Source organism: Branchiostoma belcheri, unplaced genomic scaffold (genome assembly GCF_001625305.1).
Source record: "Branchiostoma belcheri isolate BF01 breed outbred unplaced genomic scaffold, Haploidv18h27 scaffold10, whole genome shotgun sequence".
NCBI lineage: Eukaryota > Metazoa > Chordata > Leptocardii > Amphioxiformes > Branchiostomatidae > Branchiostoma > Branchiostoma belcheri.
The window spans coordinates 2147474-2175319 of record NW_017802380.1 but is presented as its reverse complement, the minus strand read 5'-3'; the positions used below and the strand labels follow the sequence as shown (position 1 = coordinate 2175319).

The window sequence follows — 27846 nt, the reverse complement described above, 5'->3', positions numbered from 1 at the left end:
TCCCACCAGACAAGTGTCGGTGCCAGCTGAGTGTACCATCTGGGTGGCATTGAAGTTATTAGATTCTTGTAGAATTTGCAGAAGATTTACCAGATTTACTTGTTTTCTTCCTTAGTCTATGATAAATCTTAAAGGCTATTTCTGTCCTTCCCACCAGACAAGTGTCGGTGCCAGCTGAGTGTGCCGTCTGGGTGGCACTTCCTGGCTGGAGGCCAGCGTGTGCACCGCAGGAACCTGAACAAGCTGACTCAGGACCAGGCCAACCAGCTCTCCGTTCGGTGAGAACCATTGTCTTGGCCTATCCTATAATACCCCCCCCCCCTCAGTGCTACATGACAGCATCCTGTCATGCAACAACTGACAGCTCAGCTGCTAAGCCACAAAGTTCAACCACAAAATTAAGACAGTTTGACAACCAATTTAAACCTGCAGAAAACACCTGATCCAACAAAATCTCTGCAAGTGAAGATCACCTCTTACATGAAAGATGAATATTGGATTTGCTGATTCTGTGCATATTCATCTTCACTTCCTCCCAACCTGCACTGGGAGACCATTTTGACCTCCAATTTTAGCTTCCTGTCAGTCTGCAGTTAGTAACCATTTCCCCCTCACTTCTTGTTAGATTATGAGTACACAGTCAGGTACAATCAATTGTATGTAGGACCTTGGAATAGATGTTTTTATATTACACCCTGCTGTATCTGTAAGGCAAGAGGAGGAAGATACACAAACACACATCCACACTGATGAGTGACTTGTTCTCTGCTCAGTTTATTCAAAACTTTGGAATGGGGGATCAGTTGTTCAAATTACAGCCAGTCCCGTCTGTTAAATGCAATGGTTTGACGTTACTAAGTTGGACTGTCTGCTACATATCCTTGCAGTGTACCTGAGAACTCCCATGGCCAGTACTGCTTCGGTGTCCATGCCACCTCGGTGGAACAGAAGGGCAAGGGCCACGTCAACGCCCAGACCAGCCAGGACATGCACATCACTGTCCACTCCAGGAACCAGCCACCCACCATCACTCACCACTCCAAGACTGGTGAGAACTTTGTTTAATGAAACAACATTGCAGGAGTGCATGCTGAATTGTGTTGTAGTTTACAAAAATACAGCTGTCTAACAACATTTAATTGACAACATGATCATTTGATCATTCATCTTTAAAATACTGTACTCATAATATCTGATAGTGATATGAATATACATTAAAAAGAGAGTAAGACAAGTTAACATACAAATGCTCTGCAGAGGTAAGAGATATAACAAATTATTACTCTGCAGAGGTAAGAACCTCAAGTGTCAAGAACCATTCTTTATTCATGAGAAGCTCAAATTGTCCTTCAGGCCACTTTTCATTGAGGTCATGAGGGAAGAGGTATAGGTCATGTAGTTCTCGTACAATAAATGAATACCATTATCATATCTTGCAAGATGGCTTGAAGGACCTCCCAGTCTCAGGACAAGGCTAAACAAAAAAAACAAAACAAACATGTCTGGGCTTTTGCAATGTTTACAGTGTTGCAAGCACTGAAGTAGTAGTTTGGCTATTGAATCTCTATTGATTACAGGGGTGGGCAGAAGGGAGAAGGTTAAACTCTGTGGTACAGAACTCCAGACATGTTTGTTTTGTTATCCAGCCTTGGCCTGAGAATGGGACAGGAAGTTGCCGAACTTTGGACTTGTTATTGTTTGAGGCCAGGTGATGGCTACAGGGAGGCAAAGTACAAATGGTTTAACATACAAACTGTGATATGTCAGGCATTAAGCCTTCTCCATACAAAACTACATGTACATGTAGATCTGTATTGGTTACAGGGTTAGGCAACAGAGAGATCTAAGCTAAGAGTAAATCAGAAATGTTGGTTTATCAGCATGATAAACATTTTGTGTATCATTTTAGTGTATCAATTCTATCATTCATTTATTTGTAGAAATCAGGGACATAACTCAGATGCTTTTCCATGAAGGTCTAGTAAACTACTGTATTAATTAAATCCATGATAGTGTCAAATAGTACTGATTTTTCACACCCAACAATCATGACGAAACAATTGAAAGTTTTTCAGAACGCAAGATTATTCCGATTCATACACAGTATAGCATCAGAAGGAAATACGACAAAAAGATTACTAGTACAAAAAAGATGTTGTTCTTTGAATTTTATCTCATGTCAGAAAATCACATTCCCTGGCATGGTACACCATCTCCAGGAATTAACATGCCTTTCAGTTTCTGGCATATTCCTGAATGAAGTCGCCATTTGCCTCTGTCCTGTGGCTCTTGTGCATAGCAAATGTCAATACCCTTGCAGGTTAGAGTCTCAGCAACTTCACCGGCCAGCCACGCAGTGTCCCAACTTTAGGTGATGCAATCCATGATTTGGATGCTCCTTTAGTATGGCGACTCCAGGGATGGTACTGGGCTGTTGGGGTGTATCACTGTTACAGTTCTTGGGCTTCTGGCATGCCTTTGGGCTCCTCAGCATCCTGTACAAGTCTCACAACGAAAGTCTATCTTCCACGTAGAAACCCTTCGCTGGTGCACCATCTCCAGCCAGGAGCAGCAGAAGTGCCAGGAGATGAGCCGTGCCTTCAGCAGGAGACTGAACCACAGGCTGGAGTGTGTGCAGGGACAGTCTAGCGAGGACTGCATGTACAAGATCTCCAACAACATGGTAAGGCACACTTGTACTTGTATTCAAACACATACTTCTTGTGCAGGGACTGTTTGATGGTTTTATAAGAAGTTTTCCCAGAATATTTTTATGTTTGGTAAGGTTGAAAAAATTCTATTCACATGACAGAATTCTAATTTTGTGCTATACATAGGCTGATGTGATCACTCTGGATGGAGGAGACATCTACACTGCTGGCTCCAAGTACAACCTGTTGCCAGTCATGGGGGAGGACTATGGACATGGTGAGTTATAACTTCTCCCTCTCTTGGTTTTTTATGATTTTATCATTTTGGGATTTGCCAAAGAATTGATTGATTGATATAATAGCTTGCTGTGCCAAACGAAATTGTTTTAGACCTCTTAGCAGTGTTTAATGTGAAGTCAGAAAATACACACTTTGAACAATTATTAAGGTTATGTGCTAGTGTCCCAGCCAGTGGTGTGTTCTGTCCTTGGTGCTGAAAAGGTGGTTTTCTTGACTACTGACTTATACCACCTCCAGGTGATGCCAGCTACTGGGCTGTTGCTGTGGTCCGTAAGGACAACCCAGAAATCAACATGAACAACCTGCGCGGGCGTAAGTCCTGCCACACCGGTATCGGCAAGACGTCCGGCTGGAATTTGCCGGTCGGTTGGCTGATCCAGAACAACCATATCCAGGTGGACAACAGGAGGTCCATCCCACAGACTGTGGGCAGCTTCTTCAGCAAGAGCTGTGTGCCTGGTCAGTGCATCTTAGTACACTAGTACTCTCATACGTCTTCTGTATAGCATACTGATATGTTTAACGAGGGAAAATATATTGTTTTTGCTCAGTTTCCTCTTCTTCTTCTTCTCCAAACAAATAAGCTTAATGACCTGAACCATACGTCTGTCACCATGGTAACTAGTGTTGGGTTACATCATGTTGCAATTTTATAGCAGGAGGGAATTAGACTCCTGTTTCCATATACATGTATATGAATGCGTTTGAGTAAGAATTAACACAGCAGACCATATGGGAAGGTAAACATTATGCATTTGCTTTGCAAATGTTACCTTTCTGTAACATTTTTTTTTAAAATCTGTTTACTGATTTCTCTGTCACTGCACATTTCCAGGTGCCCAGAGCCCTGAGTACAACCCTGATGGCACCAACCCTGAGAGTCTCTGCTCCCTGTGTGTCGGGGAGGGAGAAAACCGCTGTGTCCGCAACACCAACGAGCCCTACTATGGATACTCTGGAGCATTCAGGTACTATAACCAGACTAATGCAAAAAAAAGAGTTTTTCAGGACATTGATAAGAAGACTACTAGTAATTGAAATTAAACATTTTATATGAAGAACTTGTGTTTTCAATATGTTTTTCTGTGCTACTACCACCAGGTGCCTTGTTGAGGGTGCCGGTGATGTTGCCTTTGTGAACCATGTGACCGTGTATGAGAACACCAACAGCCACAGTGAGGAGGAATGGACCAGGAACCTGGATGAGGATGACTTTGAACTTCTGTGTCCTGATGGCTCCAGGGGGCCATGGCACCAGTACAAGTAAGATGCACTTTTGAACACATCTACAAAACGTTATATACAAATTACGATAGATCTAGATGTATGACTTTCCAGAAGTTGGAAACGTGATAACGTCAGGAGTGCATCATAAGTGGCAGGAAGATGGAATCTACCACCGTCACTGTTCAGAGAGGGTTGATGGGCCCTGATGTAAACTGCCTCCACACCCCTAGGCCCTCACAAAGTAACCTGCTCTGTATCCAAAATAGGCACCTTGTCAAGTGTTACAGTGTGACGCGGAGACTAAGTCTTGATATGTTGTGACACCTCCAATGTACTGGAACCATTATTATCATTACTGTTCCACCAGGGAGTGTAACCTGGCCCGTGTGCCTGCCCATGCTGTCATGACGTCCTACCATAGCCAGAAGAACCTGCAGCAGATTGTGGAGGTCCTGAACCAGGCTCAGGTAGGAGGAGATTCAGAACTTAAAAACATCTCTTGACTAATATATCCCACTAAGTGGTTCCATACTGGGGTATACAAGAAGTCTGTCAGTTCAGAGTCATGTCCATGTGGTGTAGTAGCTTGGATCAGGATCAACATGTCGTTTGGTGTAACATAGCCAGCTGCCGCCACACCGTGTGCCTGCTAAGCTGGCTGTTACGCCGAAGGGCGGTTAAACTGGTTTTACCAATACAGATACAGATACAGAGGATCAAATTCTAGTGGAGCCAGTGGTCTAAGCGTATGCCTGGAACTGGACACGACTGGACAAGATCACATCGTCCTTTCAAATGGAGATGCAAAGCTGACTGTCCTCGTGTATGTCAAACCTCTGCATGTAAAGAGAGTCTAGCACTCATATCGAGAAGAGTAGGGGTGACTCAATCTACAGTTGTACTTGGCTATAAATGCTAGCAGTAGCAAAGCTGCATTGTACTAGTTTACAAAAAGTGTCAAGCTTTGTCCTCAGTCTGAGGTGGCTTGCTGTATCTTTTTTTATGACCATAAAATTTGATTGCAGCAACACTTTGGCGTTGAGGGGTCCGATGACTTCGAGATGTTTGACTCGAGCGAGTTCGAAGGCCGTGACCTGCTGTTCCGTGACAACGTGCATCGCCTGGTCCCGGTGGGCCAGCGGAACACGTGGCAGAAGTGGCTCGGCTCCAGCTACATGGAGTCTGTTGGTCACCTGATCAGCCACGACCAGGAGAGGAACCAGCGTGTGCTCAGTAAGTACTTGTTCCAATCCTTTGCAAATAGATAGATTTTGCAAAAAAAATACAGAACCATATCTAATGACAATGATGATCACTAACCCAAGAAAATCACTACTGCAGAGATAACTTCCGGACGTTTCGAGTGACATCCGTCACTCTTTTACAGTTCAATTAGTGACGCTGCAGAAGAGTGACGGATGTCACTCAAAACGTCCGGAAGTTATCTCCGTTATTTATCCAGTAGTAGAGTTTGATTCTTCTTTGAATATTGTTTACCTGGATGTCTAACCTTCATCAACCAACCCATAGACAAGCAGATTCGCTGGTGTGCGACGTCTGAAGCTGAGATGGATAAGTGTGAGCAGATGAGTAAGACCCTGACCGAGCGTGGCTTTGTCCCCACCATCAAGTGTGTTCAGGCCGACAACGCTGACCAGTGTATGCAGATGATCCACATGAACCAGGTACGGACTATGACCCAAAAGTCATCACGTCGACAGAACGTACTGTGCCTGCACGATACCCCAATTTTTCACAATTTTCATTCGATGATTGGTCAACCTTGCATTAGAATTTTGCCTGTAGCAGACAAGATCTTTTCCGACACAATATTTGGAAACTACAGACGGGATGTTAACCTTATGTATGCAAGTGTGACCTTATATGAGATGTTATGCAGAAGTGCTATGCACAATACATCACGGGTTTCGCATAGTTGCAGTACATTTTTATGCTGACGTGCTCCAATAGTCTACTGAAGAAATCGTACAGGTAAAGAGCAAGGTAGCCAAAAGAAGATAGATGAAAGCTTATCTCCAAGCATGCAAACCTTGGTTTTGTAATCAGATTTTTTTTTCTAATATGCTGGATATTAATTAATTTCCCCATGAAGGCTGATGTGATCACCCTGGATGGAGGAGACATCTACCAGTCTGGGATGAAGTACAACATGAGGCCCATCATGGGGGAGGACTATGGAAATGGTAGGTACAACCTGTACTCACTGTTATGTATGTAGCTGTTTTGAGGCTTGATCTTCCCTACCAGTGTTGCAGACTATGTTTTTTGTATATACAACATTGTGAATATGTTTCACAATCAGTTGCATTCCCTTCCCAGGTGATGCCAGCTACTGGGCAGTCGCTGTGGTCCGTAAGGACAACCCAGAAATCAACATGAACAACCTGCACGGGCGTAAGTCCTGCCACACCGGTCTCGGCAAGACGGCCGGCTGGATCATCCCCACCGGCTGGCTGGTCGACCAGGACTTTGTTCAGACTGACGGTCAGACTAGTCTGGTTCAGGCTGTGGGACACTTCTTCAGCAAGAGCTGTGTGCCTGGTGAGTGTGTTACTCTTGTACTACCGCTCTTTTAGTACTGCTCTTGTCATACTTGTTGTTAGCAGGATCAGTTCAGAAAGAAAGTTTTAGAAAGAAATAAGTTATACATCTCTCAGAACAAATCTCTGATATCTTAAAAAAAGGGTTTTGTTTCTAACCTTGTAGACTCAGCATTAAATCATTACTCTATATTTACACAAAGGTGCCAAGAGCCCTGAGTATGATCCCCAGAACACCAACCCCTCCACCCTGTGCTCCCTGTGTGCTGGTGCTGGAGAGGACCACTGTGTCAGGAACAAGAACGAGCCGTACTACGGATACTCTGGGGCCTTCAGGTATAATTGTGGTTTGATTTGCAAGTAATTGAATGGATTTATAAAGTTACATTGTACTTTGGACAGATGTGGGGTCATGTGGTGTAACGGTGAGCCCGCACAGGTCCTTGGTTCGAATCCTAACATGTCACCGATCTTGTGTCCACAGTGGATCAAAAATCCACTGCTCCTACGGCCTTAAAAAAGGCTACGGGACTACCTTTTCCTAAATATCTTCAGACAGATCACTAGACCTAAACGTGGTATATGCTTGTCTCCCCCAGGTGCCTTGCCGAGGGAGCCGGTGATGTTGCCTTTATCAACCACCAGACTGTCCAGGACAACACTGATGGACACAACCCTGAGAACTGGGCCGCCGGTCTGCACGCCGACGACTTTGAGCTGCTGTGCACGGACGGTTCCCGCCGGCCCGTGGACCAGTGGCGCGAGTGCAGCCTGGCCCGTGTCCCGTCCCACGCTGTGATGACGTCGGAAGAGAGGAACCAGGAGTGGGTGGATCACGCCGTGCAGCTGTTGAAGAACGTTCAGGTGGGAAGTTTGAAGAATCTATTGAAGACTTGTTTTTACAGTAGAAGGGAATATAGTGTTTACTCTGTGTTTTAAGTATTGTTGAAACAAAAGCCCCAGAAGTATTGTGCAAGCACGTCTAACCCTCGGAAGACGGGGAACAACAGACGTTAAACCGGACAGTGAGTGTGAGTGAGTGAATTCTGTAGTACAGTAGTAATACATTGGAAATGCATAGTACTAGTAGTAGTAGTAGTTAAAATCGCATGAATTTGGGATAAAGAAGTCACAGCATAACAAAAAACCACAGCAAAGGTTTCAAGATTTACAGTATATTGACCATGATTTTGTCTGACTAATGCATTTAAGACGAAGCTTGAAAAAGAAGGGATTCCAATTCTTGAATTCCAATAAAAAAACTGTTTCCATCCACAGGAGATGTTTGGCTCGGATGGGAACGAGCGTGGCTTCAGCATGTTTGACTCTGCCTCCTTCGGCGGCCATGACCTGCTGTTCCGTGACGACACCCAGCATCTGGTGGAGGTGGGCAGCAAGGACAGCTGGGAGAAGTGGCTGGGACAGGAGTACCTGCGTTGTATCCGCACACACCATGCTGTGGAGCCTGTCCAGCCCCACAGTAAGATCAGATCTACATTCAGAGCTAAGGCTTTGAGAAGCACAAATATTTTATTGTTGAATCATTGTAAATTTTCAATTTTTTTTAGAAAAGTGCTCATAAAAAGTTAGCACTTCAGTAAGGTAGTTTGTTTTATGTTAAAGCAAGGATGTACTTGTTGAATCATCATAATTTTCAATTTGTTTATGAAAAGTGCTCACTCATAAAATGCAAAGATTTTGTTGTTACAGGAGTAAATCATTGTAACTTTCATTTCTTGACGAATAGTGTTCATGAAAAAAAGGTGCTTCAATAGTGTACCTGTTCTATGTTGCACAGGCACCCTCCGCTGGTGCACCATCTCTAGCCAGGAGCAGCAGAAGTGCCAGGAGATGAGCCACAATGTTATGAGGAATCTGAACCACAGGCTGGAGTGTGTGCAGGGACAGTCTAGTGAGGACTGCATGTACAAGATCTCTCACAACCAGGTGGGGAACACAAAAAAGTTTTTATGTATCAGTCATCAGTAATTTTAGCACCTGACCAAGAGAATGCAGACACATGTAGAGCATTGACTTTTCCGTGCACTTTTCTATGGTAATGTTTTGTGATACAGAGATAAACATTTAACTGTGCCAACATCAAAATAGTATAGGATTTATGTCTTACTGTAAATTTGCTTCTAGCTGCATATTACTATTAGTGTAAGATACTTGGGTATGTGACTGCATTTTACGTGTTTTCATCATAGAACTTGGTTTAATCCTCAGGCTGATGTGATCACTCTGGATGGAGGAGACATCTACACTGCTGGATCTCAGTACAACCTGGTGCCAGTCATGGGGGAGGACTATGGAAATGGTGAGTTGCATGGAACATAGATCATCGTTGTTCAAACAACAGTTTGAGATGTCTGAAATCACTTGGGTACGTTGTCCTTGGTGCTGAAAGAGCAGTTGTTTTAAAGCTTTATCCTACTTCCAGGTGATGCCAGCTACTGGGCTGTTGCTGTGGTCCGTAAGGACAACCCAGAAATCAACATGAACAACCTGCGCGGGCGTAAGTCCTGCCACACCGGTATCGGCAAGACGTCCGGCTGGAACGTGCCGGTCGGTTGGCTGATCCAGAACAACCAGATCCAGGTGGACAACAGGAGGTCCATCCCACAGACTGTGGGCAGCTTCTTCAGCAAGAGCTGTGTGCCTGGTCAGTGGAAACCTATTATTTGTGATTTCTATTCAAAAGAGTGCATCAACATTATTCTATTGTTTGGCAGAAATGTCCTTGTTTGAAGTGAATTCTAGAAATTCTGTTTTGTTTTTGTAAAAGTTTTTGACTCAAATCAAACACTGCTGGAATAACTAAAACATACTCAAAATCATTTTCCTACTACTTGTTCTAACCAGGTGCCCAAAGCCCCGAGTACAACCCTGATGGCAGCAACCCTGAGAGTCTCTGCTCCCTGTGTGTCGGGGAGGGAGAAAACCGCTGTGTCCGCAACACCAATGAGCCCTACTATGGTTACTCTGGAGCATTCAGGTACAAAAGGACTTTGAGAAGACTGAAAGTTGTTGTAAGGTGATATTTCATAGTTTTCATGTAATTTTAATTGTCCTGAATGTCTGACTCTTGTCCTCTACCACCAGGTGCCTTGTTGAGGGTGCTGGTGAAGTTGCCTTTGTGAACCATGTGACCGTGTATGAGAACACCAACGGCCACAGTGAGGAGGAATGGACCAGGAACCTGGATGAGGATGACTTTGAACTTCTGTGTCCTGATGGCTCCAGGAGGCCATGGAGCCAGTACAAGTAGGAATGTTTCTTTACAAATTGACAAACTGAGCATTCAAACTTTCCATAGTATATCTTCTTTTTCGTGAATAGTTTCATCAGGCTGGTAAGCGACTGAGTAAAGAAGCCCTTTTTACACAACCAAGTGTTTTATTCACAGCCGGCATTTCAGTGACTATCTGTCACCTTCCTCAGGGCAATTCTGACTGGTTCACATTGCACTGCAGCACAGGTGCTGCTGCTATAGATGCACTGCTATAGATGACATTTGTGCTTGGGAAAAAAAGAGCTTCTTTACTCAATATCTCCTTGTTGCTTTCAAAATGATATTTTTGCTTGGTTCATACATGTAAGTACCCTTAAGCACAATTCCGCCTTGCTCTTTCACCAGGGAGTGTAACCTGGCCCGTGTCCCATCCCACGCTGTCATGACATCTCCCCGCAGCAGGACAGACATTCAGCAGATTGTGAACTTCCTGCAGCTTTGTCAGGTGAGATAAGTAGCATCCAGTAGTAGTATCTAGTCTTAGAGAAGAGAAGGCGCAGGAAAGCTGCAGCTACCCAGGCACCACCAGTACAGAGTTTCACATGCCCATCCTGCCATAGGACTTGCAGGTCAAGGATGTACAGCCACATGAGGGCCTGCAGGGGACAACCTTCCAAGAATATTCGGACACAAAGTATCAGCCATCATCATTATCATCTAGTCTTTGATTAATACTGTTGTAGACAAAGGGGTGGGCTAGTCTTTACACCACACCTTCAAGGAGCTATATCCTGCGGGTCCACACCAGCAAGGCCGCACACTCTAATGTCCTTCCTGACACACTCCGTCCAGGATTTCCTTGGTCTGCCCTGACCTCTGTTCCCTGGCAGCTACAGAGATTAGCTCAAGCGTACTTACTGTGCCCTACACCTTACTGTCTACATTATTTAAAAGACACACAATATCCATTTCCAGAGCCACATAATGTTACATGTAACATCAGTGGTACTGACACGATATCCTTCCCTCTTCCCTGTTTCAGGACCACTTTGGTTTCCAGTCCTACGGCGACTTCGAGATGTTTGACTCCAGCAGGTTCGGAGGTCGTGACCTGCTGTTCCGTGACAACGTGCAGCGCCTGGTCCCGGTGGGCCAGCGGAACACGTGGCAGAAGTGGCTCGGCTCCAGCTACATGGAGTCCGTCGGTCACCTGATCAGCCACGACCAGGAGAGGAACCAGCGTGTGCTTGGTACGTACCACTAGTAGTCCATATTCCGCCATATGATTCAGATGAAGGGTTGTAACATTACCTTTCCTGTTCTCCACAATAACCCAAGCCTTCTTGTTCAAGAATGCACTTTCACAACAACGCTCAATTGTTAAGAATAGGGTATGTAACGAACAGTGTTTGCATTCCAAAAGGTAAATATACCTGTCAATTCTTCAGTGTATATCTTTAGTCTACACCAAGCAACATTGCTTTTATTACTTGTGTATGCTGATAGAAGTAGTACATTGCATTATATTGCTACTGGATCGGTGCTAGAAAAATCCAAAAATAGTCAACCAGCTAGTGAGCATTGAATATTTCCAGCTGATTTCTGACTTCATGTCAACTTTCGTACTCCAGAGAAGCAGGTGCGTTGGTGTGTGACATCTGATGCTGAGATGGAGAAGTGTGAGGTTCTGAGCCGTGTGCAGAAGCAGGGTGTGGCCTTCCCCACTGTCCAGTGTGTTCAGGCCGATAACGCTGACCAGTGTATGCAGATGATCCACATGAACCAGGTACACCTCATTAGATAGCTTTAAACAATGTTTAGAGTTCAATGTTCAAGGGTTAGGCCTCGGGCCGCGTGGCTATGAAGCTGGTGTGTTATGTCAAAGGGCGGTTATACTGGCTATACCAATACAGATACCTCAGCTACCAAGTTATGAACCATCCATCGAATGTGGATTGTTCATGTAAAGCTGCTGAAAAATGTATACGGTACTTGATTATTTACCATCATCCAAAAGAGTCGTTATTGTAACAACTAATGCAGAGGTTTGATATGTATTATCTTTCTTTCTAGGCTGATGTGATCACCCTGGATGGAGGAGACATCTACCAGGCTGGGATGAAGTACAACATGAGGCCCATCATGGGGGAGGACTATGGAAACGGTAGGTACAACCTGTACTCGCTGTTATGTATGTAGCTGTTTTTAGGCTTGATCTTTTCTACCAGTGTTGCAGACTATGTTTTTTGTATACATAACATTGTGAATATGTCTCACAATCAGCTACACTCCCTTCCCAGGTGACGCCAGCTACTGGGCTGTTGCTGTGGTCCGTAAGGACAACCCAGAAATCAACATGAACAACCTGCGCGGGCGTAAGTCCTGCCACACCGGTCTCGGCAAGACGGCCGGCTGGATCATTCCCACCGGCTGGCTGGTCGACCAGGACTTTGTTCAGACTGACGGTCAGACTAGTCTGGTTCAGGCCGTGGGACACTTCTTCAGCAAGAGCTGTGTGCCTGGTGAGTGTGTTACTCTTGTACCACCGCTCTTTTAGTACTGCTCTTGTCATACTTGTTGTTAGCAGGATCAGTTCAGAAAGAAAGTTTTAGAATCAAATAAGTTACACATCTTTCACATATGCCATTAACAGGTGTTAAAATGTGAACTGCATGTTACAATTCTCAGCTGAACATATCTCTGATATCTTAAAAAAAGGGTTGTGTTTCTATCCTTGTAGACTCAGCATTAAATGTACTCTATATTTACACAAAGGTGCCAAGAGCCCTGAGTATGATCCCCAGAACACCAACCCCTCCACCCTGTGCTCCCTGTGTGCTGGTGCTGGAGAGGACCACTGTGTCAGGAACAAGAACGAGCCGTACTATGGATACTCTGGAGCCTTCAGGTATTATTGTGGTTTAATTTTCAAGTAATTGAATGGATTTATAAAGTTCCTTTTGACAGATGTAGGATCCTGTGGCATAACGGTGAGCCGGCAGAGGTCCTTGGTTCAAATCCTGACATGTCACCAATCTTGTGTCCACAGTGGATCAACAATCCACTGCCCCTATGGCCTTAAAAACGGCTACAGGACTATCTTAAAGTTTACCTTTATCTCCAAACAGATCACTAAACCTGACCTTAATATGTGCTTGTCTCCCCCAGGTGCCTTGCCGAGGGAGCCGGTGATGTTGCCTTTATCAACCACCAGACTGTCCAGGACAACACTGATGGACACAACCCTGAGAACTGGGCCGCTGGTCTGCACGCCGACGACTTTGAGCTGCTGTGCACGGACGGTTCCCGCCGGCCCGTGGACCAGTGGCGCGAGTGCAGCCTGGCCCGCGTCCCGTCCCACGCTGTGATGACGTCTGAAGAGAGGAACCAGGAGTGGGTGGACCGCGCTGTGCAGCTGTTGAAGAATACTCAGGTGGGAAGTTTGAAGAATCTGTGAAGACTTGTGTATACAGTAGAAGGGAAAGGGGGGTTTCCTCTGTGTTTTAATTCTTTGTTGATGCAATTTTGTATAACAGTTATAATATGTTTGAAACGTATAATTCAATGTCTTGAATTTATGGCAGTGTTCACAGCAGAAACTGCAAAAAAATTAAGCCACAGCGAATGTTTCCAGATTTACAGTATATTGACCGTGATTTTGTCTGACTGATGCATTTAAGAGGAAGCTTGAAAAGAAGGGATTCTAATTCTTGAATTCCAATAAAAAATAAACTTTCCCTCCACAGGAGATGTTTGGCTCGGATGGGAACGAGCGTGGCTTCAGCATGTTTGACTCCTCCTCCTTCAGCGGCCATGACCTGCTGTTCCGTGACGACACCCAGCATCTGGTGGAGGTGGGCAGCAAGGACAGCTGGGAGAAGTGGCTGGGACAGGAGTACCTGCGCTGTATCCGCACACACCATGCTGTGGAGCCTGTCCAGCCCCACAGTAAGATCAGATCTACATTGAGAGATGAGGCTTTCAGAAGCACAAACATTTTATTGTTGTATCATTGTAAATTTTTTATTTCTTTTAGAAAAGTGCTCATAAAAGGTTAGCAGGTCAGTAAGGTAGTTTCTTTTATGTTAAAGCAAGGATGTAGTTGTTGAATCATCATAGATTTTCAATCGGTATACGAAAAGTACTGTCTCATAAAATGCAAAGATTTTGTTGTTACAGGGGTAAATCATTGTAAATTTCATTTCTTGATCAATAGTGTTCATGAAAAGTTGGTGCTTCAATATTGTACCTGTTCTATGTTGCACAGGCACCCTTCGCTGGTGCACCATCTCTAGCCAGGAGCAGCAGAAGTGCCAGGAGATGAGCCACAATGTTATGAGGAATCTGAACCACAGGCTGGAGTGTGTGCAGGGACAGTCTAGCGAGGACTGCATGTACAAGATCTCCAACAACCAGGTGGGCAGCACAACATTTTATTTATTTTTTATTATAACAGAAAGAATACTGTAACTAGACCAAGAGCACCTGACCAAGAGAATGAAGAAAATTGACTTTTCCGTGTACTTTTCTATGGGAATGTTTTGTGATAGAAAGATAAACATTTAACTGTGCCAAGATCAAAAGAGTATAGAATTCATGTCTTACTGTAAATTTGCTTCTAGCAATTAGTGTAAGGTACTTGGATATGTGACTGCATTTTACGTGTTTTCATCATTCAAGTTGGTTTAATCTTCAGGCTGATGTGATCACTCTGGATGGAGGAGACATCTACACTGCTGGATCTCAGTACAACCTGGTGCCAGTCATGGGAGAGGACTATGGGAATGGTGAGTTGTATGGAACATAGATCATCATTGTTCAAACAAACATGGAGATGTTTGAAATCACTTGGGCACTTCAATAGTTGTTTTGTTGTCCTTGGTGCTGAAAGAGCGGCTGTTTTAAAGCTTTGTCCTACTTCCAGGTGATGCCAGCTACTGGGCTGTTGCTGTGGTCCGTAAGGACGACCCAGAAATCAACATGAACAACCTGCGCGGGCGTAAGTCCTGCCACACCGGTATCGGCAAGACGTCCGGCTGGAACGTGCCGGTCGGCTGGCTGATCCAGAACAACCAGATCCAGGTGGACAACAGGAGGTCTATCCCACAGACTGTGGGCAGCTTCTTCAGCAAGAGCTGTGTGCCTGGTCAGTGGAAACCTATTATTTGTGATTTCTACTCAAAAGAGTGCATCAACATTACTATTGTTTGGCAGAAATGTCCTTGTTTGAAGTGAATTCTAGAAATTCTGTTTTGTTTTTGTAACAGTTTTTGACTCAAATCAAACACTGTTGGAATAACTAAAACATACTCAAACTCATTTTCCCACTGCTTGTTCTAACCAGGTGCCCAGAGCCCAGAGTACAACCCTGATGGCACCAACCCTGAGAGTCTCTGCTCCCTGTGTGTCGGGGAGAGAGAAAACCGCTGTGTCCGCAACACCAACGAGCCTTACTATGGATACTCTGGAGCATTCAGGTACACAAAGGACTTTGAGAAGACTGAAAGTTGCTATAAGGTGATATTTCATACCACTGATGTAATTTTAATTTTCCTGAATGTCTGACTCTTGTCTTCTACCACCAGGTGCCTTGTTGAGGGTGCTGGTGATGTTGCCTTTGTGAACCATGTGACCGTGTATGAGAACACCAACGGCCACAGTGAGGAGGAATGGACCAGGAACCTGGATGAGGATGACTTTGAACTTCTGTGTCCTGATGGCTCCAGGAGGCCATGGAACCAGTACAAGTAGGAATGTTTCTTTACAAATTGACAAACTGATCATTCAAACTTTCCATAGTATATCTTCTTCTTTCGTGAATAGTTTCATCAGGTTGGTAAGTGACTGAGTAAAGAAGCTCTTTTTTACACAACCAAGTGTTTTATTCACAGTTCACATTTCGATGACAGTCTGTCACCTTCCTCAGGGCAATTCTGACTGGTTCCCATTGCACTGCAGCACAGGTGTCGCTGCTATAGATGCACTGCTATAGATGATATTGTACTTTTGGGAAAAAAAGAGCTTCTTTACTAAATATCTCCTTGTTGTTTTCAAAATGATATTTTTGCTTGGGTCATATATGTACATGTAAGTACCTTTGAGCACAATTCCGCCTTGCTCTTCCACCAGGGAGTGTAACCTGGCCCGTGTGCCGTCCCACGCTGTCATGACATCTCCCCGCAGTAGGACAGACATTCAGCAGATTGTGGACTTCCTGCAGCTTTGTCAGGTGAGATAAGTAGTATCCAGTAGTTGTATGTAGTCTTAGAGAAGAGAAGGCACAGGAGAGCTGCAGCTTCCCAGGCACCACCAGTACAGAGTTTCACATGCCCTTCCTGCCATAGGACTTGCAGGTCAAGGATCGGTCTGTACAGCCACATGAGGGCCTGCAGAGGACAACCTTGAAGTTCCTAGGATCTTCGGACACAAAGTACCAGCCATCATCATTATCATCTAGTCTTTGATGAATACTGTTGCAGGGGCCCCTGACACATGGGTGGGCTAGTCTTCACACCACATCTCCAAAGGGCTCTGTCCAGCAGGTCCACACCAGCAAGGCCGCACACTCTAATGTCCTTCCTGACATAGTCCGTCCAGGATTTCCTTGGTCTACCCTGACCTCTGTTACCTTGCAGCTGCAGAGATTAGCTCTAGCTTACTTACTGCGCCCTACATCTTACTGTCTACATTATTTCAAAGACACACAATATCCATTTCCAGAGCCACATAATGTTACATATAACATCAGTGGTACTGACTCCATATCCTTCCCTTTTCCTTATTTCAGGACCACTTTGGTTTCCAGTCCTACGGCGACTTCGAGATGTTTGACTCCAGCAAGTTCGGAGGTCGTGACCTGCTGTTCCGTGACAACGTGCAGCGCCTGGTCCCGGTGGGCCAGCGGAACACGTGGCAGAAGTGGCTCGGCTCCGGCTACATGGAGTCTGTCGGTCACCTGATCAGCCACGACCAGGAGAGGAACCACCGTGTGCTTGGTATGAACTACTAGTAGTCCATTTCTACCACATGATTCAGATGAAGGGTTGTAACATTACCTTTCCTGTTCTCCATGATAGCCCAAGCCTTCTTGTTCAAGAAGGCATTTTCACAACCAAGGTCAATTCTTAAGAATAGGGTATTATATAACAAACAGTGTTTGCATTCCAAAAGGTAAATATACCATTCTTCAGTGTATATCTGCAGTCTATTCAAAGCAACGTTGCTTTCATGACTTGTGTATGCTAGATACCACTATCAGTATACATAATACCTGATAGAAGTAGTACATTGCATTATATTGCTACTGGATCGGTTCTAGAAAAATCCAAAAGCTGGTTAATTGTCAACCAGCTAGTGAACATTGAATATTTCCAGCTGATTTCTGACTTGATTTTGACTTCCTTCCTCCAGAGAAGCAGGTGCGTTGGTGCGTGACGTCCGATGCTGAGATGGAGAAGTGTCAGGTCCTGAGCCGTGTGCAGAAGCAGGGTGTGGCCTTCCCCACTGTCCAGTGTGTGCAGGCCGACAACGCTGACCAGTGTATGCAGATGATCCACATGAACCAGGTACACTCCAGGAACTATACACCTCATTAGATCTAAGCTTTAAACAATGTTTAGAGTTCAATATTCAAGGGTTAGGTGTAGCAAGCCGTTCGGTGTAATATAGCCAGCTGCCACCGTGCCGCATGCCTCTGAAGCTGGTGTATTACGCCAAAGGGCGGTTATACTGGCTATACAGATACAGAAGCTGGTGTGTTACGCCAAAGGGCGGTTATACTGGCTATACAGATACAGAAGCTGGTGTGTTACGCCAAAGGGCGGTTATACTGGCTATACAGATACAGAAGCTGGTGTGTTACGCCAAGGGTGGTTATACTGGCTATACAGAATAATACAGAAGCTGGTGTGTTACGCCAAAGGGCGGTTGTACTGGCTATACAGATACAGAAGCTGGTGTATTACGCCAAAGGGTGGTTATACTGGCTATACAGATACAGAAGCTGGTGTGTTACGCCAAAGGGCGGTTATACTGGCTATACCGATACAGATACAGATACCTCAGCTACCAACTTATGAACCATCCATCAAATGTAGATTGTTCATGTAAAGCTGCAGAAAAATGTATACTTGATTATTCACCATTGTCCAAGAGAGTTGTTATTGTAATAATTAATGCAGATATTTAATATGTATTATCTTTCTTTCCAGGCTGATGTGATCACCCTGGATGGAGGAGATATCTACCAGGCTGGGATGAGGTACAACATGAGGCCCATCATGGGGGAGGACTATGGAAACGGTAGGTACAACCTGTACTCGCTGTTATGTGTGTAGCTGTTTTGAGCTTGATCTTTCCTACCAGTGTTGCAGACTATGTTTTTTGTATATACAACATTGTGAATATGTTTCACAATCAGTTGCATTCCCTTTCCAGGTGATGCCAGCTACTGGGCTGTTGCTGTGGTCCGTAAGGACAACCCAGAAATCAACATGAACAACCTGCGCGGGCGTAAGTCCTGCCACACCGGTCTCGGCAAGACGGCCGGCTGGATCATTCCCACCGGCTGGCTGGTCGACCAGGACTTTGTTCAGACTGACGGTCAGACTAGTCTGGTTCAGGCTGTGGGACACTTCTTCAGCAAGAGCTGTGTGCCCGGTGAGTGTGCTTTGTCGTGACAATATCCTTGATTGCTTCTTGATTAGATGTGTCAGTCAAGTTCTGAGAGTTGTGAAGGTTTTTCATTTATTGTGTTTGCCTTTTCAGAAGGAAAACATATTGTTTTTGCTCAATTTTTTCCTCTTCTCCAAACAAAGTCAATGATATCAACCAGATGTCTGTCACCATGGTAACGGGTGGTATGGGGTTACATTTTGTAGCATAACAGAGTTGGTCACCCTATATTAGACGCTGGTCACCCTATATTATATGAATGGGTATGTATAAGAATAAATAGAGCAGTAGTTTGGTGGACTAAAACATGTGAAGGTAAATGTTGCTTTTCTAGTTACAGTTTGCTTTTCCTTATAAGAAAAGGTAGCTGCACTAAAGAATACCACACTTAGTAAATTTGTTGACTTCTGTTATAGGTGCCAAGAGCCCTGAGTATGATCCCCAGAACACCAACCCCTCCACCCTGTGCTCCCTGTGTGCTGGTGCTGGAGAGGACCACTGTGTCAGGAACAAGAACGAGCCGTACTATGGATACTCTGGGGCCTTCAGGTATTCTGACAAATAATAATAAACCAACAAATTAAAGGAAAAGTCACAATATAACTGCTTTCTAAAACATTGCTGGTTTTATACTGGATACTAGTAGGATTTCTGAGATGCAAGTCACACATGGTGCAGTGATCAATATGTAAGATTGAGTCCAGCAATTCTGTCTTGCCATAAATGACCCTCCTACTTGCAATTGTCACCCCCAGGTGCCTTGCTGAGGGAGCCGGTGATGTTGCCTTTATCAACCACCAGACTGTCCAGGACAACACTGATGGACACAACCCTGAGAACTGGGCCGCCGGTCTGCGCGCCGACGACTTTGAGCTGCTGTGCACGGACGGTTCCCGCCGGCCCGTGGACCAGTGGCGCGAGTGCAGCCTGGCCCGCGTCCCGTCCCACGCTGTGATGACGTCCAATGACAGGAGCCAGGAGTGGGTCAACAGGGTGGTGCAGTGGCTGAAGAACACTCAGGTGATACAGGATCTTTGGGTTCTAGCGTCGTACATTGAAAAGAACAAATGATCAACATGCTGCAAAGAATGTCAGGAAACATTATGTTAGCCTCTTTTGACAGTTTCAGCTGTTATAAATTTAGGGCCAATGGTTAATCAGGTATTTAAGTCTGCAGATAATAACAGACATGGACATTAGAAATGTGCTGTAGGACTTATTTAACTTAACATACATTGTAGAATCATAATCAGTGAAAAGCAGAAGTCATTTGCAGTCCTGGTGGTTTTAAAGCATTTCCAAGTTGGTTGGAATTTTCCATTCTAGTTATGTTATGAGTTATGCTTCTCCTTTGACAGTTAGACATTGTAGGGCAACCCTTTGTTGTACATGGTCTTAGATTCATCTACCTTGTCCCCCAAACTTGTAGGAGCAGTTTGGCTCTGATGAGAACGAGAATGAGTTCCAGCTGTTTGACTCCTCCTCCTTCGGCGGCCATGACCTGCTGTTCCGTGACGACACCCAGCATCTGGTGGAGGTGGGCAGCAAGGACAGCTGGGAGAAGTGGCTGGGACAGGAGTACCTGCGCTGTATCCGCAGCCACCATGATGTGGAACCTGTTCAGCCCCACAGTAAGTCTGACCTTCAGCTTTGTGCTGTGCAATTTTGTTGTTTTGAAAGCTACCATTATTTTATCTTTGATTCATTGTAAATTTACCATTTTTTAAAAATTGATCTAGAAAAGTACTATTTGTTACACAATATCAAAGTTCTTTCTTCACAACCACCTGTTTACAAGAGCCAACCACATTTCTATGACTGTCTCTTATCTTCATCAGAGCAATTCTGACTATTTCACTATGCACTGAAGCTATGTGTAGTGCAGAGTGGACAGTGAACCAGCCTGAATTGCTGTAATGAAAATGACAGTCATCAAAATATCAGCTTTTGTAAACAAGTGGCTGTGAATAAAGAACTTTGAAATTCAATCTTTCACCAGCCTGATGAAATTATTTATGGAATCCGATATTTGTTGCACAGGCACCCTTCGCTGGTGCACCATCTCCAGCCAGGAGCAGCAGAAGTGCCAGGAGATGAGCCGTGCCTTCAGCAGGAGACTGAACCACAGACTGGAGTGTGTGCAGGGACAGTCTAGCGAGGACTGCATGTACAAGATCTCAAACAACCAGGTGATAGCTACAAGCCTCATTGTCTGTCTTTCGGCTAATAGTTATGTTTTGAAATTGTATTGGCACAGTTTTGCATGCTATTTTGGGACTGTCAAAAAATATGGCAACCTTTCTGTGTGTGTGTGTGTGTGTGTGTGTGTGTGTGTGTGTTTATATTCAATGTGATTCTTATCTATAGGCTGATGTGATCACTCTGGATGGAGGAGACATTCTTACAGCAGGCTCCAAGTACAACCTGGTGCCAGTCATGGGGGAGGACTATGGAAACGGTACAGCCTGGATATGTCCTTGTCTTCCTATGATCTCAAACATGTAAATTTTGCCATTTGAAAATATCAAACAAACAGACAGTGCTTTATGATCTTCTTTTTCTTCTGAGGAGCTTAGTCTTGTACAATATTGCTATGGCAGTGATGTCCTTGGTGCTGAAATACATGTAGCACATAAAAGCGTATACTGTAGTACATAACAAATCATAAGATTCTCAGGAGATGCCTTGATCTTTCCTACCGTCATTGTAAGACAATGCTTTTGTACATATGACATTGTATTAAAATCAGTTGCGCTTCCTTCAAAGGTGATGCCAGCTACTGGGCTGTAGCTGTTGCACGCATCAACAACCCAGAAATCAACATGAACAACCTGCGCGGGCGTAAGTCCTGCCACACCGGTATCGGCAAGACGTCCGGCTGGAACGTGCCGGTTGGATGGATGATCCAGAACAACCAGATCCAGCTGGACAACAAGAAGTCCATCCCACAGGCTGTGGGCAGGTTCTTCAGCAAGAGCTGTGTGCCTGGTCAGTGAGGAGTGATCTGACTCTATGTACTTTCCTTTGAAGTCAAATTGTAGATCATGCGTTGTGCTCTTGTATCTGTTGTGTTGACAAAGGTAGTTAACGAGAACAGTTGCTGTCATCCTGACTCACCTTTAGTAGTAAAATCATTCTTGATTAAAAAGTAATAGGGTAACATGAAGCCCAGTTCATCACATAGGTCATAGCTGGCCAAACATGCAGGGGGAGGAATCACAGCCAGATGCAGCAATATAGAATATGCAGATTGTAACTTTATCTAAGGAAGATGTTTGCAATGTTGTTACTTTGTATCTCCAGGTGCCCAGAGCCCCGAGTACAACCCTGATGGCACCAACCCTGAGAGTCTCTGCTCCCTGTGTGTCGGGGAGGGAGAAAACCGCTGTGTCCGCAACACCAACGAGCCTTACTATGGATACTCTGGAGCATTCAGGTACTTAGCTTAGTGTATTGTCCTTGAATGAAACTTTTGGCTGTGAACTGTATTATTTTCTTTTGTGACGATTTTTAAAAGAGAAGCTGCTGACAAACATTCTTTTTTATGATTAATTCTAACTTTTTGTCAAAAATTGTTTCGAACACCACCAGGTGCCTTGTTGAGGGTGCTGGTGAAGTTGCCTTTGTGAACCATCAGACCATCTTTGAGAACACCAACGGCCGCAGTGAGGAGGAATGGACCAGGAACCTCCATCAGAACGACTTTGAGCTGCTCTGTCCTGACGGCTCCCGCAAGCAGTGGAACCAGTACAAGTAGGTGCACTACCCTAGCAGGCAACATAATTCATTAATCTCGTCAACAAGAATTGAAATAATGAGGTGCTGTATCACTGATAGCTGATCATGTTTTATTGTTGTTTCATAAAAAGTTTCTGATGGAAGCTGAGCTCTGTTGTATTATGTTGTGAGAAGTAGAGAACAACCTGTTTTGTGACAACTCATCAAAGAAATGGCAGAGATGAATGAAATCAAACAGTTTAAGAAGATGTGTGTTGTTTCTTTTATTTCTACAATGTTTCTGTGTTATTCTGTCCCTAGGGAGTGTAACCTGGCCCGTGTGCCGTCCCACGCTGTCATGACATCTCCCCGCAGTAGGACAGACATTCAGCAGATTGTGAACATCCTCACCCAGGCACAGGTTGGGAGCTAATCTCAGTTTTACTAGATACGCACTCCAATATCATGTCATCACATGCCGTATAGTCTCTATATTCCTCATATCAAATTTACATTCATTTTGATATGAGTTACTGTATATTCCTTTGTCATGACCCCCAATTATCATGTGTATGCTAATTTATGAATCTATTGTACACAGCCTCTGTCTTCTCTGTCTGAGTCAGGTTTAGTAAAAGTGTAGCTCAACTGCCCATAGAGTAAACTAGTTTGAGATCACTTTTTGTGACTACCAAACCTTTCTTCGATTGCAGTTGCCATTGTTATGATTGTGAAGTTATTATACACTACTAAATAAATTAATTCTCTTCCCAAATATTCGTACAGGAACATTTCGGTCAGCACAGCGATTTCCAGATGTTTGACTCCAGCAAGTTCGGAGGTCGTGACCTGCTGTTCCGTGACAACGTGCAGCGCCTGGTCCCGGTGGGCCAGCGGAACACGTGGCAGAAGTGGCTCGGCTCCAGCTACCTCACATCCATCCGCAGCATGATCCATCGTGATGAGCAGAGGACACAGCGGGTGCTGGGTATGTGGCATGATATGGTTCTTCTTGTAGTTTTTTCATGATTAATATTCTGATAAATTCCTCCGCATTTTCTCCTCGAAGCTTAACATTACTTACTGACTTCCTGAAGTTTTTAAAGACATGTTTACCTTATGGTTTGTTGATATCTACTGTGGGTGACAGATACAGCGCCTGCATCGTCCGTGCAAATACCTGAGTCATCTTTGCAGAAAAAAGCTGCGTCTTCTGTGCAGAAAAAAAGCTGCAGCTGCATCATCTGTGCAGCTTTTTTCGCGCGACGCAGGTGCTTGCGCAGATGATGCAGGTGCTGTACCTGTCAGCCATGGTACATGTAGCTATCACTTACAAACAGCACTGATCGTGAAGAGAAGTACAAGTTGGTAGGACTCAGTGTGCTTTTATTAATGATGAGAACAGGCTCTATGGGATGGATTACTGAAGAAATGCCTGCACTATCTTATATCCTACAGATAAGCAGGTGAGGTGGTGTGTGACCTCCGAGGCGGAGAAGCAGAAGTGTGAGAGGATGAGCAGCTCCCTGGACAGCTATGACTTCGTTACTTTCCCCACTGTCAAGTGTGTTCAGGCTGACAACGCCGACCAGTGCATGCAGATGATCCACATGAACCAGGTGTGTTTACTAAGCTCAATCAGTCATATAGCTTGATAAATATGCCTGTATAAAGAAACAATCACACTTTGCCTTAGAAAAAAATGCTGTTTAGGATGCAGTTGAGCTGACTAAAAAGCTGATTTTTCATTGAATGTAAGAAAGACGACATCTTACCTGGTTGTACAGACATGCTAGACCTTTCATAATATGTGACTGTATAAAGAAGCTTTTTATACTGGTATTTAATATACATTTAGAAGGACCAAAACCAATGTTTCCATCTGTTCCACTTCCCCAGGCTGATGTGATCACCCTGGATGGAGGAGATATCTACCAGGCTGGGATGAAGTACAACATGAGGCCCATCATGGGGGAGGACTATGGAAACGGTAGGTATTTAAAGTAAACACATGTATAACTAAAATTAAAGCTTAGATCGTAGTGTTCAACATGATGTCAGGAAGACAACCTGCCACTAAACCAACCTGAATGAGATGCAGGTTTTGCTCAGTAAGAGTTAAACTAAATAGACACAAACTAAACTCCTTTTACTTTCCTATTTCGACTGACATATGTACAATGTGTGTCCCAGGTGATGCCAGCTACTGGGCTGTTGCTGTGGTCCGTAAGGACAACCCAGAAATCAACATGAACAACCTGCGCGGGCGTAAGTCCTGCCACACCGGTCTCGGCAAGACGGCCGGCTGGATCATCCCCACCGGCTGGCTGGTCGACCAGGACTTTGTTCAGACTGACGGTCAGACTAGTCTGGTTCAGGCCGTGGGACACTTCTTCAGCAAGAGCTGTGTGCCTGGTGAGTATGTTACTGACTTATATGCCTGACGGTCAGACTAGTCTGGTTCAGGCCGTGGGCCACTTCTTCAGCAAGAGCTGTGTGCCTGGTGAGTGGGTTACTGACTTGTATGTCTGATGGTCTGATGGTGAGATTAGTCTGGTTCATGATCAGGGACAGTGCTTCAGACAGATGTTTCAGCCACATATTTTAACAGTTTCAATGTTGTAAACAATAATTCGGGGATCTCAGACCTCCAAGAAATTAGATCTTGCCAAACAACACCACCTGTAAGATTGTCCCTCTGGGACGGAGTGATCATAAGTCCAACCACATCCATTACTACCTAACCTAAGGGCCATGTAGAAACACACAGGCACACACACGGGCACACACACACACAGGCACACACACTCACAACACACACATACGTACCAAAAACAATACGTCCATTTTTCATGGAGGTAATTACCCTTTAATTGTTTTAAATACCCCATAGGTGCCAAGAGCCCTGAGTATGATCCCCAGAACACCAACCCCTCCACCCTGTGCTCCCTGTGTGCTGGTGCTGGAGAGGACCACTGTGTCAGGAACAAGAATGAGCCATACTACGGATATGCTGGAGCTTTCAGGTATGAGCAATTAAGGAAAACTATCATTATGATAATGATAGAAGACATTTTCTGTTCCTGCTTCTTTAAAGACATAGTCTGTGTTGAGAACTTTTATGTAATGAAACAGAACTTAGAAGCTTCAAAGACGTTGTAGAGACTGAAATTAAATGAATCTTGCGTTGCCAGGTGCCTTGCTGAGGGAGCCGGTGATGTTGCCTTTATCAACCACCAGACTGTCCAGGACAACACTGATGGACACAACCCTGAGAACTGGGCCGCCGGTCTGCACGCCGACGACTTTGAGCTGCTGTGCACGGACGGTTCCCGCCGGCCCGTGGACCAGTGGCGCGAGTGCAGCCTGGCCCGCGTCCCATCCCACACTGTGATGACGTCCAACGACAGGAGCCAGGAGTGGGTCAACAGGGTGGTGCGTCTGCTGAAGGGCGTTCAGGTAGGCAGGATCCAGTTGAGAAGTACTCAGGCAGTGCTGTAAATTCATTCACAGGGGCATAATTAAAAGTTCGTGCTTGACACAATTCTGTAGTACAAACTGATATAGTTGCAATGTCATGAATTTTCAGTAAAGATGTCAATGTGAAAACTGTGACAGTAAAATGACTGCAACATGTCATGATTTTCAGAAGTACATTGATTGTTGAACAAAGCAAAGTACTCCTCTTAATCATATGTTGATGAACTAGCTTGCCGAATATCTAATCACGTGACGTGAACGTGACCATTTTAGGTATCACATGATTCTCTCTTCAGTCTTTGCAGATTCTGCCAAGCTTCCTTTTTCTGATAATATTCTTAAGTTTTAAGGGAATGGTTTTTCCTCATGAACCTGTTTCCCTCCACAGGAGCAGTTTGCTTCTGATGAGAATGAGAATGACTTCCAGCTGTTTGACTCCTCCTCCTTCGGCGGCCATGACCTCCTGTTCCGTGACGACACCCAGCATCTGGTGGAGGTGGGCAGCAAGGACAGCTGGGAGAAGTGGCTGGGACAGGAGTACCTGCGCTGTATCCGCAGCCACCACACTGGTATGTAGGATAGTCTTTGTACTCACATTTACCTATTGTGTAATAGATAACATATGATTATGCTAGATAACGCCACTGTATGTATCTCCAATTGGCTACATACAGTGGCGAGAAGCAGTACTCCAGTCAGAAGCTCTGAGGAAGGTGTGTGATAGACAACAAAATGTAAGCAAGTTGACAGAAGCACTGGTTGTTGTGTATGAAAAAAATCTCAACATCCTATTTTCTACCAATCTGATGAAATTATTTTCGAAAATCATGGTACCAGTTTGAGCTCTTTTACAAGTACATTGCTTATAAGAGCATACAATGTATCATACAAATTAGTCATTTATTTAATGTAACAGGAAATGTCACACTCCTTTCAGACACGCATTCCAGCAGCGGCCAGCAGCTTGCCCTGAGCACCAGCGAGGGCCGTCCCGTGCTTCTGTCCAACCTGCGCATTCAGGACGCCGAGGGTCACAACGGTCGCTACCACGTCCACGCTACCGTGAACCAAGGGGGACACCTGTGGGTCAGGGACGGTCTGGACTCCATTGTCTTCACCTCTGATGCCAAGGTAGTATCTAATATCATTAGTCGATGTTTGTGGATAGAAAACTGATTTTTTTACATTGACACCTGTCTCCTAGCAGTTACATATTTTGTATTGGAGACATCCCTATGTTTTGACAGTGACACCCTTATTATTCTGACTTCCCTATGTTCTATCACCCTTATTGTTCCAATGCACCTATTTCCCGATGCCCATGTTCCAATGCCCTTACAGTGTATTGTTTTGACATTTCCATGTTTTGACACACCTATGTTCTGACACCCCTGTGTTTTGATGACCCTATATGTTTCAACGACCATAATTTTGTTCCATCATAGGGTTAGTGTTGCTGCAACATAGATTGAGTTTTCAGGACATACAGGTGTAAACTTTTTGATTTGATTGAACTGTATTTTAAGAATGATGTGTTTTCTGTTCCCACCAGTCCAAGACTACCAACCAGCATGATACTCGACATCATCGTCATCAGGACTCCCACCAGCGTTCCGAGGAGAGTGAGCTTTCTAGGGAAGACAGCTCTTCACAGGTAGGTCCCAGGGTCCAGTTACAGTAAGCAGTCTTCTGCAGCTGTATGTACATCTGTAAGTCCATTGCTACGTTGGATTTGTATTTTGTTTCAATATAAGTCTACAGGGAGAGTGATATGAAGCTTAAATCATTATGATATCGTCTTTGTTTGAAACTATATAGTTGTTACTGCTTGCAAGATATACTGTGTAATGTACAATCAATTTTTTGTCTTCACTATACGTAATTCTTGCAAATGCACTGGAGACCAAATGATAACAACAGGTTGTTACATGTACATGTACAGTCATGCTGTAGGTTTCCATTACAGCTGTATGTTTTTTTCAATATACAGTATAGATACAGA

General features: G+C 44.5%; 1 protein-coding gene across 16 annotated transcripts in view; it reads left to right on the top strand.

The window, feature by feature from the left end:
- LOC109471661 overlaps window positions 1-27846 on the top strand; it is a 43174-nt gene that overhangs the window by 6172 nt on the left and 9156 nt on the right. For 2 of the 16 annotated variants that reach the window (XM_019771001.1, XM_019771008.1), the window contains exons 5-54: window positions 158-278; window positions 888-1048; window positions 2535-2683; window positions 2838-2928; window positions 3189-3410; window positions 3787-3919; window positions 4053-4214; window positions 4546-4645; window positions 5204-5411; window positions 5709-5863; window positions 6292-6382; window positions 9183-9404; window positions 9605-9737; window positions 9845-10006; window positions 10380-10479; window positions 11017-11224; window positions 11606-11760; window positions 12048-12138; window positions 12275-12496; window positions 12750-12882; window positions 13143-13407; window positions 13721-13922; window positions 14242-14390; window positions 14671-14761; window positions 14899-15120; window positions 15319-15451; window positions 15560-15721; window positions 16104-16203; window positions 16762-16969; window positions 17385-17539; window positions 18185-18275; window positions 18411-18632; window positions 19064-19196; window positions 19403-19667; window positions 20077-20278; window positions 20688-20836; window positions 21015-21105; window positions 21414-21635; window positions 21951-22083; window positions 22239-22400; window positions 22686-22785; window positions 23151-23352; window positions 23823-23983; window positions 24264-24354; window positions 24558-24779; window positions 25258-25390; window positions 25559-25823; window positions 26233-26413; window positions 26782-26975; window positions 27397-27498. In XM_019771001.1, coding sequence (XP_019626560.1) covers window positions 158-278; window positions 888-1048; window positions 2535-2683; window positions 2838-2928; window positions 3189-3410; window positions 3787-3919; window positions 4053-4214; window positions 4546-4645; window positions 5204-5411; window positions 5709-5863; window positions 6292-6382; window positions 9183-9404; window positions 9605-9737; window positions 9845-10006; window positions 10380-10479; window positions 11017-11224; window positions 11606-11760; window positions 12048-12138; window positions 12275-12496; window positions 12750-12882; window positions 13143-13407; window positions 13721-13922; window positions 14242-14390; window positions 14671-14761; window positions 14899-15120; window positions 15319-15451; window positions 15560-15721; window positions 16104-16203; window positions 16762-16969; window positions 17385-17539; window positions 18185-18275; window positions 18411-18632; window positions 19064-19196; window positions 19403-19667; window positions 20077-20278; window positions 20688-20836; window positions 21015-21105; window positions 21414-21635; window positions 21951-22083; window positions 22239-22400; window positions 22686-22785; window positions 23151-23352; window positions 23823-23983; window positions 24264-24354; window positions 24558-24779; window positions 25258-25390; window positions 25559-25823; window positions 26233-26413; window positions 26782-26975; window positions 27397-27498 — 8027 coding nt within the window. Of the gene's footprint in view, window positions 1-157; window positions 279-887; window positions 1049-2534; window positions 2684-2837; window positions 2929-3188; window positions 3411-3786; window positions 3920-4052; window positions 4215-4545; window positions 4646-5203; window positions 5412-5708; window positions 5864-6291; window positions 6383-6518; window positions 6741-6942; window positions 7076-7338; window positions 7604-8017; window positions 8220-8537; window positions 8687-8968; window positions 9060-9182; window positions 9405-9604; window positions 9738-9844; window positions 10007-10379; window positions 10480-11016; window positions 11225-11605; window positions 11761-12047; window positions 12139-12274; window positions 12497-12749; window positions 12883-13142; window positions 13408-13720; window positions 13923-14241; window positions 14391-14670; window positions 14762-14898; window positions 15121-15318; window positions 15452-15559; window positions 15722-16103; window positions 16204-16761; window positions 16970-17384; window positions 17540-18184; window positions 18276-18410; window positions 18633-19063; window positions 19197-19402; window positions 19668-20076; window positions 20279-20687; window positions 20837-21014; window positions 21106-21413; window positions 21636-21950; window positions 22084-22238; window positions 22401-22685; window positions 22786-23150; window positions 23353-23822; window positions 23984-24263; window positions 24355-24557; window positions 24780-25257; window positions 25391-25558; window positions 25824-26232; window positions 26414-26781; window positions 26976-27396; window positions 27499-27846 lie in introns of all 16 variants that reach the window. The other 14 variants (XM_019771107.1, XM_019771029.1, XM_019771022.1 and 11 more) reach the window with 14 other exon arrangements.